General features: G+C 42.0%; 1 protein-coding gene across 2 annotated transcripts in view; it reads left to right on the top strand.

The window, feature by feature from the left end:
* Window positions 1–7,523: 7,523 nt before the first annotated feature.
* LOC126412497 (transcription factor Adf-1-like) overlaps window positions 7,524–16,355 on the top strand; it is an 88,242-nt gene continuing 79,410 nt past the window's right edge. Inside the window, exons 1-2 of one of the 2 annotated variants that reach the window (XM_050082117.1) lie at window positions 7,524–7,695; window positions 14,112–14,958. In XM_050082117.1, the coding sequence (XP_049938074.1) occupies window positions 7,563–7,695; window positions 14,112–14,917 (939 nt within the window). In that variant the 5' untranslated portion in view covers window positions 7,524–7,562 and the 3' untranslated portion in view covers window positions 14,918–14,958. Of the gene's footprint in view, window positions 7,696–14,111; window positions 14,959–16,355 lie in introns of those variants that run through there. The other variant, XM_050082118.1, reaches the window with a different exon arrangement.

Below are 16,355 nucleotides of genomic sequence, written 5' to 3'. Positions count from 1 at the left end.
AATGTCTTCTCCAAGCTGTAGGCAGTACCTGCAGTAGTCTAGAAATTGCTTCCTTACTTGCTCCGAAACAGATAAATGAATTAACTGACAGCACGATACAGCAGTAACTACATAAGAACTACTATAGTGCTGTACACAGTTTTATTACTTTTATTATCATTATTATTATTATTATTATTATTATTATTATTATTATTATTATTACTATTATTATTACTATTTTAGTGATTAGACAGAAAGCATTAACAGCCTGAAGTCGTCCAATTTCTGTCAGTTCAGAAGTAAGGAGGGCAGCAATGATTTATGAATAGTATGTACAGTGCACACATCTGAACTTGTTGCAGTGTGAAGGTCAAGCAAGTGCCACAATGAAGAAGAGTAATGCAGGGGAAGCATTTTTGTAGCAAGAGTGTACCCTCACTGTGGACAGTCTTTTCTGAGGAGGAGGAGCTGTGGGTAGCATTTCTGCTGCACCACAAATTTCTTCGTCATTCATCCTAACACACACACACACACACACACACACACACACACACACACACACACACACACATAAACTAAATATCATTCATCTTTCATCATTTTAAAAATAAGTGTTCCAAGAAAAGTCTTCCCTTCTACAGTTTAGGTAGATGCTGAAGTTGGTGGTAATGTGAGGGAGAGTGGCAGGGCAACAGATGGCAGCAGGGGGTACTAGGTCTGATTGCCCATGGGGATTATGGCTAAGAAAGGTTGGAAACCACCGGTGTAGAGGATATTCGAGAGACCTCTGCAGCTGCTGATTTGTGAGCCTAGTAGCTTCAATGGCAGTATTTCGCATAGTTTTAATATGCGAACCAATAGGATTACAAAGTTCCGAACTATTCAGATTCTGCAGTAGTATTCTGATCATGACCTGATAATCCACAAAAACAACTATAATGTTTCCTATTAAAAACTACTCTGAGAAGATAACAATGCAGCACATTTGAAACAAACCGGTCAACAACTTTTCTATACCTTTAGTAACAACGATCAATACCTACTTGTTTTTACGTAGTAGTATAGGTGCTGAAAGCAAGGTGAAAATACAGCCGTAATTTTTCCCGAGGGCATGCAGCTTTACTGTATGATTAAATGATGATGAGGCCCTCTTGGGTAAAATATTCCGGAGGTGAAATAGTCCCCCATTCGGATCTCCGGGCGGGGACTACTCAAGAGGACGTCGTTATCAGGAGAAAGAAATCTGGCGTTCTACGGATCGGAGCGTGGAATGTCAGATACCTTAATCGGACAGGTAGGTTAGAAAATTTAAAAATGGAAATGGATAGGTTAAACTTAGATACAGTGGGAAATAGTGAAGTTCGGTGGCAGGAGCAACAAGACTTTTGGTCAGGTGAATACAGGGTTATAAATACAAAATCAAATAGGGGTAATGCAGGAGTAGGGTTAATAATGAATAAAAAAAATAGCAGTACGGGTAAGCTACTACAAACAGCATAGTGAACGCATTATTGTGGCCAAGATAGACACAAAGCCAACGTCTACTACAGTAGTACAAATTTATATGCCAACTAGCTCTGCAGATGATGAAGAAATTGATGAAATGTATGGTGAGATAAAAGAAATTATTCAGGTAGTGAAGGGAGACGAAAATTTAATAGTCATGGGCGACTGGAATTCGAGAGTAGGAAAAGGGAGAGAAGGAAACATAGTAGGTGAATATGGATTGGTGGTAAGAAATGAAAGAGGAAGCCGTCTGGTAGAATTTTGCACAGAGCACAACTTAATCATAGCTAACACTTGGTTCAAGAATCATGAAAGAAGGTTGTATACATGGAAGAACCCTGGAGATACTAAAAGGTATCAAATAGATTATATAATGGTAAGACAGAGATTTAGGAACCAGGTTTTAAATTGTAAGACATTTCCAGGGACAGATGTGGACTGACCACAATCTATTGGTTATGAACTGTAGATTCAAATTGAAGAAACTGCAAAAAGGTAGGAATTTAAGGAGATGGAACCTGGATAAACTGAAAGAACCAGAGGTTGTACAGAGTTTCAGGGAGAGCATAAGGCAACAATTGACAGGAATGGGGGAAAGAAATACAGTAGAAGAAGATTGAGTAGCTTTGAGGGATGAAATAGTGAAGGCAGCAGAGGATCAAATAAGTAAAAAGACGAGGGTTAGTAGAAACCCTTGGGTAACAGAAGAAATATTGAATTTAATTGATGAAAGGAGAAAATACAAAAAATGCAGTAAATCAAGCAGGCAAAAAGGAATACAAACGTCTCAAAAATGAGATCGAGAGGAAGTGCAAAATGGCTAAGCAGGGAGGGCTAGAGGACAAATGTAAGGATGTAGAGGCTTATCTCACTAGGGGTAAGATAGATACTGCCTACAGGAAAATTAAAGAGACCTTTGGAGAAAGGAGAACCACTTGCATGAATATCAAGAGCTTTGATGGAATCCCAGTTCTAAGCAAAGAAAGGAAAGCAGAAAGGTGGAAGGAGTATATAGAGGGTCTATACAAGGCCGATGTACTTGAGGACAATATTATGGAAATGGAAGAGGATGTAGATGAAGATGAAATGGGAGATACGATACTGCGTGAAGAGTTAGACAGAGCACTGAAAGACCTGAGTCGAAACAAGGCCCCTGGAGTAGACAACATTCCATTAGAACTACTGACAGCCTTGGGAGAGCCAGTCCTGACAAAACTCTACCATCTGGTGAGCAAGATGTATGAGACAGGCGAAATTCCCTCAGACTTCAAGAAAAATATAATAATTCCAATCCCAAAGAAAGCAGATGTCGACAGATGTGAAAATTACCGAACTATCAGTTTAATAAGTCACAGCTGCAAAATACTAGCGCGAATTCTTTACAGACGAATGGAAAAACTGATCGAAGCCGACCTCGGGGAAGATCAGTTTGGATTCCGTAGAAATGTTGAAACACGTGAGGCAATACTGACCCTACGACTTATCTTAGAAGAAAGATTAAGGAAAGGCAAACCTACGTTTCTAGCATTTGCAGACTTAAAGAAAGCTTTTGGCAATGTTGACTGGAATACTCCCATTCAAATTCTGAAGGTGGCAGGGGTAAAATACAGGGAGCAAAAGGCTATTTAAAATTTGTATAGATAGCAGATGGCAGTTATAAGAGACAAGGGACATGAAAGAGAAGCAGTGGTTGGGAATGGAGTGAGACTGGGTTGTAGCCTATCCCCAATGTTATTCAATCTGTATATTGAGCAAGCAATAAAGGAAACAAAAGAAAAGTTCGGAGTAGGTATTAAAATCCATGGAGAAGAAATAAAAACTTTGAGGTTCGCCAATGACACTGTAATTCAGTCAGAGACAGCAAAGGACTTGGAAGAGCAGTTGAACGGAATGGACAGTGTCTTGAAAGGAGGGTATAAGATGAATATCAACAAAAGCAAAACGAGGATAATGGAATGTAGTCGAATTAAGTCGGGTGATGCTGAGGGAATTAGATTAGGAAATGAGATACTTAAAGTAGCAAAGTAGTTTTGATATTTGGGGAGCAAAATAACTGATGATGGTCGAAGTAGAGTGGATATAAAATGTAGACTGGCAATGGCAAGGCAAGCGTTTCTGAAGGAGAAAAATTTGTTAACATCAAATATAGATTTAAATGTCAGAAAGTCGTTTCTGAAAGTATTTGTATGGAGTGTAGCCATGTATGGAAGTGAAACGTGGACGATAAATAGTTTAGACAAGAAGAGAGTAGAAGCTTTCGAAATGTGGTGCTACAGAAGAATGCTGAAGATTACGTGGAGAGCTGCATCAAACCAGTCTCAGGACTGAAGACCAGAACAACAACAACATGGGTGTATATACTTCATAGATATCGAAGATAGGCAATGAAACCTCACAACTCCATTTCGTTAAATTTTGCAGGTGAAGCAAAAACGGTTTCTTTAAAAATAGTATAAAGCGACACAGAAAGTTGCTAGAGGTGTAACGAATAGTAGAAGCCTAGTTATTGACAGACAAGGCAAATCCATGCAGTTTCAAATCTCTCTTTGATTATGTAGTTACTGGTTACTGGAATTAAGAGTTTTCACAGACAGATGGAGTTACGAAGTTTTCATTGCCTACCATCGATGTATATTCATAAAGTACAAAACCAACAGTGTACAACTGTAGCATCGCAGAACTGAATGAATGTTGTACTTTCATCTTCATTTAGATGTGCTCCTGAAGCACTGTAGACCAACTGATGCTGTTAACTTCGCAGTGATACACAGTGATGAGCCAAGACATAATGACCACTGCCCTCCCCGGTGGAGTTGTGAGCATGGCTTTATGCAGCCAGTGGTTCCTCCATATCACCCACTCCAAGGCCCAGGCGATCATCAAAGCCCGCACCACCCGCTCTTTCCGTCTCCATGATGTCTACCTCACCATTTATGGCCGTCCTATCCACCTCACTCCTACCCTCAAATACCTTGGCCTCAACCTCGACCGTCACCTCAGCTGGACTCTCCATCTCCTTACCATACAACACAAAGCTCACAACAGACTCGCCTTCCACCATCCTTCACACCTACAATTCCTTGATCTGCTCTGTTACACCAGCTTGGATTCCTGCCCCTCCCAGGTTCTATAAAGCCCTCCAAATCGTCGAACGCAATGCACTTCGCCTCCCCTTCCGTCCCCCACATGCATTCTCTATGACCTCATCTCCTTCCCCCACCTTCTCCTTTTCCTTGAACACATCCGCACCCTATATATTTTCCGCTGCCTCGATCCTCATCACCCCCTGGTGTCTCCCTTCCTCTTCACCCCCAGCCCGTTGTCGCGCCTTTACCGTTGTGTCCCACCCTCTCTCCATCTCCACACCCTCTGCCTCCTTTCTCAACACAACTTCCAGCATCTACTCCTCCCAGATGATGAGCTTCCCCCTGACGTCTACCCTTCCTACCAACTCTAACCCCACCTTCCTCCTGTCCCCTCCTCAGGGCCCCCTCTCCTCCCCCTCCCTTCTCCTGAGCGGCTTTCCCCTCCTACTCCCCCTCCCTCTCCTGTGCTCCCCTTCAGTGTGTCTGCACTCCCTCCTGCCTTGTCTTCCCTGTTCATCTCCCACCCCACCTGTCTCCTGCTTCTTGGTGCACCCCCTGACATCCCTACTCTTTTCGTCCCACCCCCTCCCCTGCTGCACCTTGCTCTCCCCTCCTTTTCCATCCTCTCAGGCCACTCCCTCGGCAGGTCCATCCTGGCAGTTTTATTCTTCATCATGTGTGCTCTGTCTCTCCAAGTGGGTTTAAAGTATTTTGTCCTGGAGTGTTTTTTTTAATATTGTGGCCGACTTTTAACCTGTGTGTGTGACTTCAGTGTCTTTGTTATGCTCTACGAATAGCCAACTGAGTTTTTTCACTTTATGTAGACTTTTTTTAATTTTCCCTCCATTAACATCTCCAGGTCAGTGTATTTTTACCTCCATTATCTCCCCTTACTGTGTTTTTATGTCCCCCATTTTTATCGCCATTTTCTTCTAGTATTAGCTGTCATGTCACTCGGCTCAACAGCAGAGGATTGTACCGCTGACAGCCCTCCCCTGCCCATATGGGGCAGGGAATGAAATGACAATAAAGAAAAAAAATTGTGAGCATGTGAGGTGGTAGGGAATGTACATAAACAAAGCACAGACGATTGCAGAGTCATTCTAGCAACGATTCTGGCTGCAGCTGGAGAAATCCGCTGACCGGAACAACTGTGGCTAAAAGCAAATTGTTATTGCTTGACACCTGGGAAAGAGCATCTCCGAAATGGCGAAGACGGTTGGTGTTCGCGCGCTGCTGTCATGAGTATGTATAGAAAGTAGTTGGGACGTCTAGATCCCATCACATAATGCAAAGGCCAGAGGCTTACTTGCTCTTCGATGCAGTATAGGTGGCGCCAAACACCATCATTAATTACAATTGGCATGGGCTCAGGTCTTAGGTCCTTTACTGTTCTTGATATACATTAATGACTTACCATTCCACATTGATGAAGATGCAAAGTTAGTTCTTTTTGCTGACGATACAAGTATAGTAATAACATCCAAAAACCAAGAACTAAGTGATGTAATTGTAAATGATGTTTTTCACAAAATTATTAAGTAGTTCTCAGCAAACGAACTCTCTTTAAATTTTAGTAATACACAGTATATACAGTTCCATACAGTAAATGGCACAACTCCAGTAATAAATATAGACTTTGAACAGAAGTCTGTAGCTAAATTTTTAGGTGTGTCCATTGATGAGAGGTTAAACTGGAAGCAACACATTGATAGTCTGCTGAAACGTCTGAGTTCAGCTACGTTTGCTATTAGGGTTATTGCAAATTTTGGTGATAAAAATCTCAGTAAATTAGCTTACCATGCCTACTTTTATTCACTGCTTTCGTATGGCATCATATTCTGGGGTAATTCATCGTTGAGTAGAAAAGTATTCGTTGATCAAAAACGTGTAATCAGAATAATTGCTGGAGCCCACCCACGGTCATCTTGCAGACATCTATTTAAGGATCTAGGGATCCTCACAGTAACCTCACTGTATATATATTCACTTATGAAATTTGTTGTTAATAATCCAACCCATTTCAAAAGTAATAGCAGTGTGCATAGCTATAACACCAGGAGAAAGGATGATCTTCACTATGCAGGGTTAAATCTGACTTAGGCACAGAAAGGGATAAATTATGCTGCTACAAAAGTCTTTGGTCACCTACCAAACAGCATCAAAAGCCTAACAGATAGCCAACTAACATTTAAAAATAAATTAAAGGAATTTCTAGATGACAACTCCTTCTACTCAGTGGCTGAATTTTTAGATATAAATTAAGGGAAAACAACAACAACAACTTAAACATTAGTGTCATGCAATATTTTGTGTAATGTAATATCTTGTACAGACATCTTTTATTAACCTGACACGTTCCACATCATTACGAAGTGTCGTATTCATGATCTATGGAAGAAGTATTAATCTAATCTAATCATCGGTTCAAATGGTTCAAATGGTTCTGAGCACTATGGGACTCAACTGCTGTGGTCATCAGTCCCCTAGAACTTAGAACTACTTAAACCTAACTAACCTAAGGACATCACACACATCCATGCCCGAGACAGGATTCGAACCTGCGACCGTAGCAGTTGCACGGTTCCGGACTGCGCGCCTAGAACCGCGAGACCACCGCGGCCGGCTCTAATCATCGGCATTGCACCATTGTTCAATGGAAATGAGTCACTTGCTCGGATTAACCACGGTTTTCCTTACACCGTGTCGATAGTCGTGCCTGGATACGCTGTCAACTATGCAAAGCTCTGCTTAAAAACTGCGTGGCGCCACAGTCAAGGCTGGCCGCGAGATGAGACGCAGGTCCGTGCTGTGACGCAGGGTGACTCACGGTGAGTTTTTGCGAACCACACAACTGAATCGCCCTGCGCACGTTAGAGCGCAGCGTGACGTGGCGCAGTTCCTGCGCTTGGTGACCCTGCGGACTGCAGTTTCCTGTACGCAGTTTACTGCGAGGCTCACGGTGGTTCTGGCTGTTGGTAGTTCGAAATGGAGGAAAAGCTAATTGAAGCCGTACGTGTTCGCAAAGTTCTGTATGATACTAGCCATGAAGATTACTTGAAAACGAAGCTGAAAGCTGCGAAGTGGGAGGAAGTGGCCAAGGAAACGGACATACGAAATGGTAAGTTGCATTGTAATTCGTTGTTAACATTCCACATTGACATTGTTAAAACTCTGTAGCAAATTTTCGTGATGTGATCTGTCCTGGTTAAATGTTTATCAAAAAAGATGCCTACGTTCCTTACAATATCATTCCTTACTAGCGTGTAGCCCTCCATATCTACCAGTGAAAAAGGAATAGATGGATTTAACCACGTCTTTGAGAATGACACAAAGTTCTGTGAGCACTGTTTAAATTGATTTGTTGTTGGATAGTACTGATGACTAATAGGATTCTGTTTCTGCTAATGTCTGTATGCGAAAATACGGTTTCTGTTAATTGATAATAATGAAATTTGCCCACTTCTCTCTATACAGGGTGAGTCACCTAACGTTACCGCTGGATATATTTCGTAAACCACATCAAATACTGACGAACCGATTCCACAGACCGAACGAGAGGAAAGGGGCTAGTGTAATTGTTTAATACAAACCATACAAAAATGCACGGAATTATGTTTTTTTAATACAAACCTACGTTTTTTTAAATGGAACCACGTTAGTTTTGTTAGCACATCTGAACATATAAACAAATACGTAATCAGTGCCGTTTGTTGCATTGTAAAATGTTAATTACATTCGGAGATATTGTAACCTAAAGTTGACGCTTGAAACCTCCGACGTTCAGTTGCGTGTTGTAACAAACACGGGCCACGGTCGGCGAGCAGCATCTGCAGGGACATGTTTACGATGACGACCGTGTTTACGAGTGTGGCTGTAGTGCACTGTTGTGGTTTGGTCTAGCTGTCGCAGTGTCCGCATGTAGCGCTTGCTGCTATTGTTATTCTGCATTCGTCTCCGCACGCAGACCAACTGTAGTACACCGTGTTACCAGACGTCTGTGATAGTGTAGTGTTGTAGGAACTGTGACCATGGTGTATTCGAACTCTGAAAAGGCGGAGATGATACGCATCTATGGCGAGTGTCGACGAAATGCAGCTGAAGCCTGCAGGGTGTATGTAGAACGGTACCCGGACAAGGAGCATCCAACGTGCCGCACATTGCAAAACATCTACCGCCAACTGTATGCAACAGGGATGGTCGTAGCACGCAAACGGGTCCGTAACAGGTCCGTCACAGGAGAAGCGGGTGCAGTTGGTGTGTTAGCTGCTGTTGCCATGAACCCACACATGAGTACACGGGACATTGCGAGAGCCGGTGGACTGAGTCAAAGTAGTGTCATGCGCATATTGCATCGTCACCGCTTTCACCCGTTTCATGTGTCGCTACATCAGCAATTACATGGTGATGACTTTAATCATCGAGTGCAATTCTGTCAATGGGCATTAACAGAGAATGCGTTGCAGTTCTACTTGTTTACCGATGAAGCGGGTTTCACAAACCACGGGGCAGTGAATCTACGGAACATGCATTACTGGTCCGTGGACAATCCTCGCTGGCTCAGACAGGTAGATCGACAGCGACCGTGGACTGTAAATGTATGGTGCGGAATCATTGGCGACCACCTCATTGGTCCTCACTTCATTGCAGGGGCCCAAACAGCTGCAACATACATCGCGTTTCTACAGAATGATGTGCCAATGTTGCTCGAAAATGTCCCACTGGAAACGCGTCGACGTATGTGGTATCAGCATGATGGTGAACCTGCACATACCGCAATTAACACTAGGCTGACCCTTGACAGGATGTTCGACGGGCGTTTCATAGGACGTGGAGGACGCATAAACTGGCCAGCCCGTTCTCCTTATCTTACACCTCTGGACTTCTTTCTGTGGGGTACGTTAAAGGAGAATGTGTACCGTGATGTGCCTACAACCGCGGAGGATATGAAACAACGTATTGTGGCAGCCTGCGGCGACATTACACCAGATGTACTGCGGCGTGTACGACATTCATTACGCCAGAGATTGCAATTGTGTGCAGCGAATGATGGCCACCACATTGAACATCTATTGGCCTGACATGTCGGGACACACTCTATTCCACTCCGTAATTGAAAACGGAAACCACGTGTGTACGTGTACCTCACCCCTCATGGTAATGTACATGTGCGTCACTGAAAAAGACCAATAAAAAGGTGTTAGCATGTGGACGTAATGTGCTGTTCCAGTCTCTTCTGTACCTAAGGTCCATCACCGATCCCTTTGAATCCCTACGTAATTCGATGCTCTCCGATACACACGATCGAACAGTGGAGGAGTGGTACTCAAGCGTCAACTTTAGGTTACAATATCTCCGGATGTAATAACATTTTACAACGCAACAAACGGCACTGATTACGTATTTGTTTATATGTTCAGATGTGCTAACAAAACTAACGGGGTTCCATTTAAAAAAAACGTAGGTTTGTGTAAAAAACATACTTCCCTGCATTTTTGTATGGTTTGTACTAACCAATGACACTAGCCCCTTTCCTCACGTTCGGTCTGTGGAATCGATTCGTCAGTATTTGATGTGGTTTACGAAATATATCCAGCGGTCATGTTGGGTGACTGACCCTGTATATACAGTAGCCCTGGCGACAGCAAGGGCTTTTCTCACCAGCTACTCTGCCCCTTCTGACTCACGCCATATGGTCTTCCTCGTGCCTTCTTCGGCGTGAGAACCTGTAGCCAGCCAGCTAGCCAGCCACTCTTACCAAACTTTGTTAAACATGTAAAATACAAAATTTAATAAAAATCTCTCCCACATGAGGGCTTACAACCACGTCAGTCAACAATAAAAGCTCCGGTATCCTTCAAACCATGGTCTCAACAAACAAAACGATAACAATCCAGATTAGGTGAAAACAATTGCACTGAAATCTTAAACGACACCGCTGTTATGTTTAAAAAAAATAGCAATCGGCTTCTTTGTATCTCGGATTATTCTTTATTATTGCTCAATATTGGCAAGGACATATTTAAAAACAACTGTTGACGAATGGAATCAGGTGTCTTGTAGCGCATCACTTATCAGGAAATGAAAGCAAGCCGAAAAGAACGGATTCCATGCTATGCACAAACCCTTCTGGAAAAAAAAAGACATTGTTTAGAGGTCAGAAATTTTAACTTCTATCTGAGTGTTATAATAGTTCTCTACTTTTTATAAAGGCAAGTGAGAAATATTCATTTTATTTTTATCAAACTAAAAATTTTGTGGGTGCGGCATGTTTGTGGTTGCTCCAGCACTGGCACATCCACGTCGTCGGCGCACATGCTGCACAATCATTACGCTGGGGCAGTAGGTACTGTGTGTTTACGTGGCCCACCTGTAGCAGGCCTAGCGATATGAAAGGCATGTCCATGGGCGAGGTTCGGAAATTGCTGGTCTTAGTGTGAGGTGGTTGAATTTGCAGGCTGTACGGGATGGTTTATAATAATAACTTTTTCGGATAAATGAATTAAATTTTTTTATTAATATTGATCCCAACAGAAGAAACTGCAAAAAGGTGGGAATTTAAGGAGATGAGACCTGGATAAACTGACTAAACCAGAGGTTGTACAGGGTTTCAGAGAGAGCATAAGGGAACAATTGACAGGAATGGGGGAAAGAAATACAGTGGAAAAAGAATGGGTAGCTCAGAGGGATGAAGTAGTGAAGGCAGCAGAGGATCAAATAGGTAAAAAGACGAGGGCTAGTAGAACCCCTTGAGTAACAGAAGAAATATTGAATTTAATTGATGAAAGGAGAAAATACATAAATGCAGTAAATGAAGTAGGCAAAAAGGAATACAAAGTCTGAGGGAATTTCGCCTGTCTCATACATCTTGCTCACCAGATGGTAGAGTTTTGTTAGGACTGGCTCTCCCAAGGCCGTCAGTAGTTCTAATGGAATGTTGTCTACTCCTTGGGCCTTGTTTCTACTCAGGTCTTTCGGTGCTCTGTCAAACTCTTCACGCACTATCGTATCTCCCATTTCATCTTCATCAACATACTCTTCCATTTCTATTATATTGTCCTCCAGTACATCACCCTTGTATAGTCCCTCTATATACTCCTTCCACCTTTCTGCTTTCCCCTCTTTGATTAGAACTGGGTTTCCATCTGAGCTCCTGATATTAATGCAAGTGGTTCTCCTTTCTCCAAAGGTCTCTTTAATTTTCCTGTAGGCAGTATCTATCTTACCCCTAGTGAGATAAACCTCTACCTCCTTACATTTGTCCTCTAGCCATGCCTGCTTAGCCATTTTGCACTTCCTGTCTATCTCATTTTTGAGACGTTTGTATACCTTTTTGCCTACTTCATTTACTGCATTTTTGTATTTTCTCCTTTCATCAGTTAAATTCAATATTTCTTCTGTTACCCAAGGGGTTCTACTAGCCCTCGTCTTATTACCTACTTGATCCCCTGCTGCCTTCATTACTTCATCCCTCAGAGCTACCCATTCTTCTTCTACTGTATTTCTTTCCCGCACTCCTGTCAATCGTTCCCTAATGCTCTCCCTGAAACCCTGTACAACCTCTGGTTTTGTCAGTATATCCAGGTCCCATCTCCTTAAATTCCCACCTTTTTGCAGTTTCTTCAGTTTTAATCTACAGTTCATAACCAATAGATTGTGATCAGATTCCACATCTGCCCCTGGTTCCTAAATCTCTGTCTTACCATTATATAATCTATCTGAAACCTTTTAGTATCTCCAGGGTTATTCCATGTATACAAAACCTTCTTTCATGATTCTTGAACCAAGTGTTAGCTATGATTAAGTTATGCTCTGTGCAAAATTCTACCAGATGGCTTCCTCTTTCATTTCTTAGCCCCAATCCATATTCACCTACTACGTTTCCTTCTCTTCCTTTTCCTACTGTTGAATTCCAGTCACCCATGACTATTAAATTTTCGTCTCCCTTCACTACCTGAATAATTTCTTTTATCTCATCATACATTTCATCAATTTCTTCATCATCTGCAGCGCTAGTTGGCATATAAACTTGTACTACTGTAGTAGGCATGGGCTTCGTGTCTATCTTGGCCACAATAATGCGTTCACTATGCTGTTTGTAGTAGCTTACCTGCGCTCCTATTTTTTTTATTCATTATTAAACCTACTCCTACATTACCCCTATCTGATTTTGTATTTATAACCATGTATTCACCTGACCAAAAGTCTTGTTCCTCCTACCACCGAACTTCACTAATTCCCACTATATCTAACTTTAACCTATCCATTTCCCTTTTTAAATTTTCTAACCTACCTGCCCGATTAAGGGATCTGACATTCCACGATCCGAACGCGTTTTCTTCCTCCTGATAACGACGTCCTCTTGAGTAGTCCCCGCCCGGAGATCAGAATGGGGGACTATTTTACCTCCGGAATATTTTACCCAAGGGGACTCCATCATCATTTAACCATACAGTAAAGGTGCATGCCCTCGGGAAAAATTACGGCTGTGCTTTCCCCTTGCTTTCAGCCGTTCGCAGTACCAGCACAGCAAGGCCGTTTTGGTTAGTGTTGCAAGGCCAGATCAGTCAATCATCCAGACTGTTGCCCCTGCAACTACTGAAAGGGCTGCTGCCCCTCTTCAGGAACCACACGTTCGTCTGGCCTCTCAACAGATACCCCTCCATAGTGGTTGCACCTACGGTACGGCTATCGGTATCGTTGAGGCACGCAAGCTTCCCCACCAACGGCAATGTACATGGTTCATAGGGGGACTGATAACAGTATCTACTTTAATTTCAAATGGTGTTCGAAAAACTCGAAAACGCGAAGCAAGTATACCAAAACCGCACTCTGGCGTTTGGCGTGCTCTTGACAGTCTATAGTTGAACACATTGTTTTCATAATGGTCAGTGACGCTTCGTTTTGGATAAGGTCGCATCAAATTCCCACATAAAGGGAATGCCTCATCGCCTACAAATACGAAAGACATTGCCTCCTGTATTGGAGGTAGTGCTGCAGGTGTCGGAAGCCGTAAAGTGTGTTTCATCATTCTTTTCGCCAAAACGCTTGTATTGAAAATGCTTCCATCACTGAACCTCCCTTGTGACCCAACATCAATAGTAATGATTTTTTTCTCGTAGTCTACGGTAGCCATTAGCACGATGGAGAAAGTGTGTTTATAATTGAAATAGGGGGATCCAGTTTTACCAGGTTTTCTTATTACTACATGTTTCCCATCAATGGCGCCTATGCAGTCTGGGAATTGCCATCTTCGTGGGAAACCAGCTGCGATTGATTCCCACTGTTCTTTTGTGGGTTCTGGCATAAATATTGGTCACATTACTTGCCATGCAGCTTGAGATACATCCGATACGATGTTAGCGACCGTTCGTTCTCCCATTCTGTAGCCGTATGCAATAGTTCTGTATATGTTTCCTGTCGCCAAATACCTAGAACATAAAAGAAAAAAAAGATTTGTAGCTGTATTTGTTTATTTTTTAATTAAAAAGCGAATAATTGACATAGCGAAATTCTCTTTTGACATCGTTGTTGCAGGTGTTGAAGCGAAAGCGTTGTGGGAGAAATTGAGACATTCGCTGAGAGATGCTCTCAGAAGACAGCAAAAATCCATGAAAAGTGGGGCACCAGCTGAATCACTTAAAGAATGGAAATTTCAAAAGCAGATGGGATTTCTACAACCATATATGGCCAGTAAAGCACGAGAAGGGAACCTAAACGAATACACTGATGATAATGAAACCACATCAGAAAATTGTGTCACTGATAGTCCAACTGATGTAGTCGACGAGGGTGAGGAATCACTCAATATGCAGCAGGTAATCAGAAGTGTTCGGGACGAAGTTCAATCACGGGCACTTCCTGAAATGTCACCTCCGCCACAAGAACCGACATCTGCAAAAAAAATGAAGAAAGACACTATTGCTGGATTACTCAAACGAAGCATTGAACAACATGAAGAACGAAGAAGATGGAGATCAGAAGAAAGAAGAAATCTGTTGGCTCAAACGAGTGCTCCAAGTGATCCTCTGTACCACTTCTTCATGTCAATGTACCAGATGACCAGATGCATGCCACTGTCATCTCAGCATGTCATCAGAAGTGACATTTTCCGTGTGGTTACAGATATGGAGGCCTCGTTGCTGAACATTCCTGTGAGAACTCAACAGTCCACCACAGTTCAGCGGCCATCATATCACGAGTTGTCCCCGTACAGTAACCAAGACCCCAGACCACCCTACTCTAGTTCATCAACTTCAACCCATTCTTTACATTCCAACAGTCCATCGCTTACTACACAAGATGATAGTGAGTTTCAAAAAGCACTTCAACTACGGCCTTAAATCGGCATGATTTGCTCACACTTATTAATAATTTCGCTGAAAACTGAATGTTAGTACAAATTTTGCTATTTAAATTTGCTGTACAGACGGTATTTGTGTGTTATTACAGAATATTTTGGCCATTTGAATATTATTATGTTTATTCAATAAAGAGTTTTCTATGAACTCTAAACTGTTACCCTCTGCCATTGGTGATGGCAATATTATTTTGCATACAGAAGTATAGGCAACTAGCGGTCCCGGCTATACTTCTGCAGTTGCTAAATATGGATGGGAAATGTGTATACATCCTACACTATCGTCAGTGGTTTCGACTGGGCGTTATGAGTCAATCGCTCAGTCAATCAGGACAGTGCCTTTTATATCATATAAAGACCTCATATGTTCTCAAATCTATGAAAACAATTAATCCAAGGAATAATTACTTCAGAAAGTTCGAGGAAGCGAGAAATATGCTTTTATATTTATATATTTAAAAAGTTAATCCATTGTGTTCACATAAAGACTGTAATACCCTCGGTTACTTCATTTGGATATATGGTAACCCTAGTTCCAATGCTCTGAAATTTGGATACAACGTTGCACTGGACTACGCGCATGTAAATTTTGGCACAACGTTCTACTAGAATGTGCGCGTATATATATATATATATATATATATATATAGCTGTAATATATGAATTTATACACATTTTATAATGGGGAAACATTGTTACAAAAAATCGTGAAAAATTACATGTATATAGGTTATATATAATATATTAAAGAAATAGGTACCTAAAAACTATACTGTATTAGAACGCAATGTTGTGTCAAAATTTCAAAGCAATCGGTCAAGAGCTTTTGGAGGTTAGTGGCTATACACAAACAACCAGAACATTTTTATATCCAGGGTGTTACAAAAAGATACGGCCAAACTTTCAGGAAACATTCCTCACACACAAAGAAAGAATATATGTTATGTGGACATGTGTGTGGAAACGCTTACTTTCCATGTTAGAGCTCATTTTATTACTTCTCTTCAAATCACATTAATCATGGAATGGAAACACACAGCAACAGAACGTACCAGCGTGACTTCAAACACTTTGTTACAGGAAATGTTCAAAATGTCCTCCGTTAGCGAGGATACATGCATCCACCCTCCGTCGCATGGAATTCCTGATACGCTGTTGCAGCCCTGGAGAATGGCGTATTGTATCACAGCCGTCCACAATACGAGCACGAAGAGTATCTACATTTGGTACCGGGGTTGCGTAGACAAGAGCTTTCAAATGCCCCTATAAATGAAAGTCAAGAGGGTTGAGGTCAGGAGAGCGTGGAGGCCATGGAATTGGTCCGCCTCTACCGAATCTGTTGTTTAGAAGTGTACGAACACTTCGACTGAAATGTGCAGAAGCTCCATCGCGCATGAACCACATGTTGTGTCGTACTTGTA

Source organism: Schistocerca serialis, chromosome 7, assembly GCF_023864345.2.
Source record: "Schistocerca serialis cubense isolate TAMUIC-IGC-003099 chromosome 7, iqSchSeri2.2, whole genome shotgun sequence".
NCBI lineage: Eukaryota > Metazoa > Arthropoda > Insecta > Orthoptera > Acrididae > Schistocerca > Schistocerca serialis.
This window is presented reverse-complemented; position numbering and strand designations above follow the sequence as displayed.